At 32.3% G+C, this 6,698-nt stretch overlaps 1 protein-coding gene across 3 annotated transcripts; it reads left to right on the plus strand.

Moving 5' to 3' along the window:
• The first annotated feature begins 1,663 nt into the window (after window positions 1-1,663).
• Window positions 1,664-6,691, plus strand: LOC101508461 (bidirectional sugar transporter SWEET2-like). Of its 3 annotated transcripts, none has more exons than XR_012163091.1 (10): window positions 1,664-1,761; window positions 2,658-3,175; window positions 3,377-3,676; window positions 4,070-4,107; window positions 4,517-4,626; window positions 5,042-5,200; window positions 5,293-5,412; window positions 5,538-5,670; window positions 6,058-6,123; window positions 6,608-6,691. XR_012163091.1 is itself a non-coding variant. In XM_027334480.2 (9 exons), the coding sequence occupies exons 3-8, from the start codon at window positions 3,672-3,674 to the stop codon at window positions 5,637-5,639; spliced, it is 534 nt and encodes a 177-aa protein (XP_027190281.1). In that variant the 5' UTR covers window positions 1,664-1,761; window positions 2,658-3,175; window positions 3,377-3,671; the 3' UTR covers window positions 5,640-5,670; window positions 6,058-6,685. The 3 variants fall into 3 exon arrangements, 1 of the variants encoding a protein (XP_027190281.1); XR_012163092.1 differs by having other exon boundaries at window positions 6,646-6,691; XM_027334480.2 differs by having other exon boundaries at window positions 6,058-6,685.
• Window positions 6,692-6,698: the final 7 nt, after the last annotated feature.

Here is a 6,698-nt window from a genome sequence, read left to right on the forward strand (position 1 = left end):
GCTCCTGTATACAAAAAAAATATATGACATTAAAATTAAATTTAGACAACAAATATTAATTAATTTAAATATTTTTAATGCATTATAAGTAATAATTAATTTAATATACCTCACCAAACCATAGTCTAGCTGAAACATGATAACGGTATCGTGTAAGGACAGACAAATCATAAGGTCCTCCAGGATACCGTGTGAGCTCAGCAGGTCCCTCAGCTCCATCATGTTCCTCCTCCATATGCTCTCCCTCATGAGCAGGTGCAGCCTCCTCCTGCTCATGTACATCCACCTGCTCGTGCACCATATGCTCATGTACATCCACCTGCCCATGTACCACATCTTCCTCATGCACTATAGAAGGCTCCCCCTGATCATGATGTCCCTCATCGTCGTCTTCAATAATCATACGTCTTCTTCTCCTTGAAGTTGTCGGTCGAATCCTCTATGAGGGATTCATCGGAGTCAATGTAGAAGTCTTAGTGTCCCGTGTAATTCATATGATTTTGCCGTCTCTTCCTCGTGCACCCACTGAAAAATTAAAATATTAAAAGAAATAAATCACAATAACTTATAAAATTATAATTAATTAAATAAAAAAAAATATACGTAACTTCCGGAAAACTTGATGCTCAAGTTCTCCAGTAACTACCGGAAATATTGGCAATCAAGTTTTTTGTGAGGTTTTATTATTTATACGAGGGCAAAATAGTCATTTCATTCTAAATTTGGGGGTATAGGTATAATAAGGAGGGTACAAGGGAAATTTTTCAAGTCCGATTTTAGTGAAACCAACGCCAAAACAACCGTGTGAAAAGTGGCTATATTATCCACTGATTGATTTTCTGATTCATGGTAATTTTCCTTGACCGAATTTCGAATTTAGTTTTTAGAGTATCTTCTCATAATTTATTTTGACGTTTACTCATAATTTATTTTGACGTTTACCCATGACTATGCATAAAATAATTTTAATATTTCTGATGGTTTTTTTCCCATATCCATAAGTTCTAAAAAAATCGTATATATATGATATAAATATTTATGTTTGTTACATGAAAAAGTGAAAAATATGATTGAAATGTTAAATTAGTTATTTAATTAATTAATTATAAATTAATAATAATAATAATAATAATAAAATTATTATGAGATATTGTTAGTTAAATAATTATGATGAATTATTATTAAGCACTAAATTATATAATGGGATTTCGTTGTTGAATAGGTTGTGATGAGTTGGATTATGGTGTTAGATCTAATGAGTATTCCGTTAACCTAATTATGAAATCCTATAACAATAAAGTTAGTTTCACGCTCATGAGTCTCTAATAATTTATATCTACCATATTTGAATTAATTTATCACGGAATTCTCAACATTTTTTGTGTCGTGAAATTCTTTATTTCCGTACAAATAACTTTCTCCAACATTCAATATTACTATTATATTGTTGTCGCATGTGGAATTTGTCCCATGTCTATCAAGAAAGGTTATAAAAGAGCTCAAATGTATTAAAAAGCTAATAATAGTTGTTTAGTTTAGAACCTTTATTGAGTGATCTAAAAGGACAAACACGAAACATGACTTTACATATAAGAATTAAATATGTCTAAAACTTTTCTTCCACATCAATAAGTGTTATAAAAATAATTTTAAATTGGTTTTGTTTGTTGCTTAAAAAGAGAGAAAAATATGACCGAAATTCTCGTGTTTTTTTTTCTTCGTGTGTACGATCTTTTTTCCTTGCTTTTGTTGTAAGTGACGGTAAGTTTTTTACCCAATTTTTTTCAATTTTTTTTGCCTTATACGCTATTTATTTTATCCTCTTTTACTAACCATCGTATCTTTTTTGTAATTACATGATAATCTATTTAAAATATTTAAAATTTAATTAAATTCTAATTAGTTTTTATATAAATAAAATTTATTACAACAATAATAAAATAAAAATTATTTTATCTAAATCAAATGTCACCTAAATATCAGTTATAAATGAGAATGTAACATAATAAAAATTAGTAAGGGACCAAAAATTTCTAAGAATTTAATAATAGGAGGACCAAAAAACTAATTTTAGAAAGAGAGGGATTAAAACAAATAGAGGAACTAAAAATGCTTTTAAACTTAATAATAATAATAATAAATAATGAGTAAAAACTAGATTGTAAAAATAAATCAACCCACATATAGATATAAACTACCGTCCAAAGTAGTGTCGTGAGTGAACTTATCTAGCGAAGGCGTTAGCTCGTCAGGCAAGCTAATCAACTTTCTCACTTGTGTTCATCACTGTCAATCCTCGCATGGCGATGGAATCATTTCGCCAAACGAGAACTCAAATTTTCATATTTAATTTGGAGATTCGTGCATCGTGTTTGATGAAGTGGGCGTTTTGCCAGACACAAATTTATGAACCTTGCAACATTTAAGAAAATGTTTACTATATGAAAAGAGGGTTCTGACATATTGATGACTCTTCATCATATGCATATTTTCCCACTGTTTTAGTCTTATTTATCTTCAATCATTAGTTAAATTAAAGATTTATTTGATATATTTTGTTGATTTTTGTTCTTTGAGTTAATAAAATGTTGTGTTTTTATTTCATTGATTAAGTAGGAATTTTTCGTGATTTTACATTACGTTTTGTTTTAGTGCAGTGCTGAATTTTGGTGAGAAATCAACATGACCTATGTAGCGTATTGCAGCCATATCTGGAGTTGTAGATGTCCAATCGGATTCAAACAAAGTGCAAATGAAAGCTAAGATCCATAGCTACAACTTTCATGAAGACACCGGAACCAAATCCAGACTCGAAAGAGGAGAAAAATGCAATATACGTCGGACTACAGATGTTGTGCGCTTGAAGCATGCCAGACGCGCCTAAGGCGCGTTTCCGGCCATTCAGCACTGTCCAGGCGCGCCTAAAGCGCGTTTTCTGCGCCTGGGGCACATTTTCGGACCAGTAACACTGTCCAGGCGCGTCTGGAGCGCGTTTCCTGCGCTTGGGGCGCGCGACGCGCATCAGCAACCATAAGTACACAATTTTCCACTATTTTAGGGATCTTTTTGACTCTTAGGAAGTTGGGAGACTTGAGCCCTAGCATAGAAATTCAAAGACGGCCGTTTCTAACATCATTGGAGCAGTTTTATCAAGGATCATTCATGAATCATTCTTGTAATTCTTCTCTAATCTCTATCTTTTTTATCTCTGTTATGAGTAACTAAACCCTATTTGTTAGGGATGAGTGTAACAAGATGAAACCCTTATTTTTATGATTTGATTTCTAGTTATATGAATGAGTTTATTGAATTATTTTTCTCATCTCTGTGCTTAATGCTTTTTATTCACTACAAGAAATTTTGAGTTTTGCGACAGATGGATTACGACGGGTGCCAAAAAACCGCCGCAGCTCTCTCTTTGCGACAGTGCTAAACAACCGCCGCTGCATTTCTAAGCAAAACCAAGAGGCGCTAGTATTTTTCCAATCCCGCGTCCCACTTTTTGCAAGTCCCGCTCTCTAAAATTCTTCTCATATCTCTGTGACCCTTTTCTCCCAAAACCAAAAACCCCTTTCTCCCAAATTTGTTTCCCTCAAAATTCCCAAACCCCTCGATCTCCCTATGCGGAAGTTTGATCTCTCCATATCTGGAATTGAAGCAATTTCTCTTCTATGCGGTAAAGCTTCATGCAATTTATCTTTTAATGCTTGGTGTTGGTTGATAGTGAATCTCATTAGCTGGGCATTTTATTTGTGTTCTTGTATACAATATGATTTTCTTCGTTACAAAGGGTTTGCAACACCTAACTTACAAGAAATTTTATTCAAAACCGTGATTTCCAAAGTCTCGGTGTTCTGATTTGCTTCCCTCAAATCTCTCAAATCCCTAAAACTTCAATCTCCCCCAAATATCCTTGCTTTCACAATTTCACTTTTATCTCTTACTAGCTTTCCATTCAATCTCCGTTTGTTGCAACTTATGGTACGATTTCCTTTTCGTTGTTAGGATTTTGATTACACTGTTCTAAGGGTGCTGATTTTTTGCTTTGAATGCCATTTCTGTATAACAGGAGGAGAATGGCCGCATGTAGTGTTACTGAACGACGAGGTACTTTCAGTTTTCTGTGTATCATATCTATTTCAACTTATTTTCTGCTTTCTGATATTTATATTCTCTTCTATTTATGTTCTCTTTTCTGCGATTTGGTATTTTCATTTGCATTCATTTATCAATTTGTGTTCTCTTCTAAACACACTAATCACTATGGATAATAGGTGAGCTTACAAGTTATGCTAGCTAAGATTAGAGATACAAACTTATATACAATCCCAAATTTTAACCAAGCATAGTAGTTTTACAACCTATCATTTTTCCCATGTTTAGAATATGTTAATGTATGGGTTAGTTTTGTATACACTGATAATGATGAGTTGATGTTTCAAGTGTTTAAAGTTATGATCATGAAACAATTTGCAACCTATCATGTCTCTGTTTAATGGTTATTCCATTTGTGAAGTTGGCAAGGATGCAACTGGTATTGCTGGTACTTATTCTTTCTCTATGTGTCATGGATATTTTTATCACATGGATGCAGCTGGTATTGCTGATACTTTTTCTTTCCCCAATGTAAGTTTCATAAATAAATTTTTTTAAAATAAAAAAATTGAGCATATAAGAGTTTGATGTCTATCCTTTGACTATTAACTCTTTATTATGTTGTGAACAATACACCCACATTTAGGAGAATTATCATAAATGGGTCAAAATAAATGTTCTCAAGATTGCCATATATTTATTCTCTATTGAACTGCTTGTGGTTTGGGACACCTTTATATCACCTAATAATGTGTTGGTTACAACTGTTAATTCAATTGGAGCAGCTTTTCAGTTTGTGTACATTGTTCTGTTCTTAGTGTATGCTGAGAAAGCAAGAAAGGTTGGTTAATTTATTGATAATATGGAAATTTGTAACAAATTTTACATAAAACATAGGTTTGTTAATTGTAACTGATATGTGCTATTGTATACTGTCATTTGATAGGTGAGAATGTTTGGATTATTGCTGGCAGTTTTGGGAATATGTGGGATCATACTAGTTGGGAGTTTGAAAATAACCTATAGTTCCATGCGCCGAATGTTTGTTGGATTCTTGAGTTGTGCTTCTCTGATTTCAATGTTTGCCTCTCCATTGTTTATAATCGTAAGTTTTACACTTCCTAGATATATCAATGTAATACTGAGTTTTACTAGTTTTCAAGTTTGGTGAAATTATTTATCTATATAATTTCACAGAAATTGGTCATTCGCACGAAGAGTCTCGAGTTTATGCCATTTTGTCTTTCGCTTTCCACATTCCTAATAAGCGCCTCATTCCTTCTTTATGGGTTGCTCAGTGATGATGCTTTCTTTTATGTAAGAGTCTTTTTTCAGCTCATTTTTTTCTGTTTCTTTCTGAAATATTCATTTTAGTTTCGGAACTCAGATGTTTATTCTGTTGGCTTATATTTGTATACCTACATTTGTGTTTGATATTTTAGGTACCAAATGAGATAGGTACTGTTTTGGCAATCATACAATTGGTATTGTGTTTGATATCTAGTAATGAATCTAGAGACACCTTGATAATGTCATGTGGATAATCTGCATTGCTGAGATCTGACAAAAGCAAAGGTGAACACAAATTTTATGATTAATACAACACTAATTTGGATTACTGATGAGAAGCATTGATGATTAATACAACACTAGTAGACACAACATAACTAGAGCTAGAGTTCCATGGCATGGAGAAGAATGAAAGTGATAAGGCTTTACTCTAAGGTTTCTTAGGTTTGTAATAGGAGCCTATTGTAATGTTTTTTTGCCTTTACTTGAATTGCTAGTTAAACTTGTGTGGTATGTAAAGTTGTGAAAATTGATAAAAAAAGAGGTAATTTGTTCTAAAGGTTGGTATTCATTTTTTATTTATTGTAGTCTAAGTTACAGACTCTCATCTCTTTTTTTATCTTGATTCGATTTCATTCGTAAATATTTTTCTTGCAATGTTTTAAATTTCAGGAATTTTTTAGAGTTAGATTCACTGATTTTGGATCTCATTTGAGTGTTGTTGTTCATTTTCACTTGGTAAGTTTTCGATCTCGTGACCTACATATTGTTAATTTGTTAGTGATTGTTGCTTTTAGATTTTAGTTCCATTTTACAATGAATTTCACTGATTGTTGCGATATTAGATATCAAGAAAGCATACGACTCCTATCAATAATTTCAGCTTCGATTTTGGTTCTTCAAATATTTCAGCCTTAGAAGAGTTCATTTCCTTCTAATTGTCTTTTCCTACACTATACTGTCATGTAGTCATTCAATTTAAGTTTGAACTATTGTTTACCAAGTGCACCGTTGGTCCTAAACAACATCAATGTTTCCTAAAGGACCTTTGATTACATTAGACCTACTTTCCCTTTTCATAATACTAAACTTTTAGTTTTAGATTTTACATGAAAATTGAATTTTATATTTATGTTTATATGTCTATGCATGTCCTTCGTTAAATGGACTAATTTCTTCAAAAGACACCACCTGTTATGTTTTAAATTTGATTTAATTGCAGCATTTTCTTCAAGCAAGAAATATTGTTATCTCTTATAGGACTATAGAATGCTGAAAAAAAAGGATAACATTAGGCGGTTAAAAATATACGA

Source organism: Cicer arietinum, chromosome 5, assembly GCF_000331145.2.
Source record: "Cicer arietinum cultivar CDC Frontier isolate Library 1 chromosome 5, Cicar.CDCFrontier_v2.0, whole genome shotgun sequence".
NCBI lineage: Eukaryota > Viridiplantae > Streptophyta > Magnoliopsida > Fabales > Fabaceae > Cicer > Cicer arietinum.

What these genes read in the sequence shown, in the direction of transcription:
- LOC101508461 (XM_027334480.2), top strand. An exon ending in TAGTGTTACTGAACGACGAG is followed by an intron (nt 4,108 to 4,516) that starts GTACTTTCAGTT and finishes CCATTTGTGAAG; the next exon opens with TTGGCAAGGATGCAACTGGT. An exon ending in GTGATGATGCTTTCTTTTAT is followed by an intron (nt 5,413 to 5,537) that starts GTAAGAGTCTTT and finishes TTGATATTTTAG; the next exon opens with GTACCAAATGAGATAGGTAC.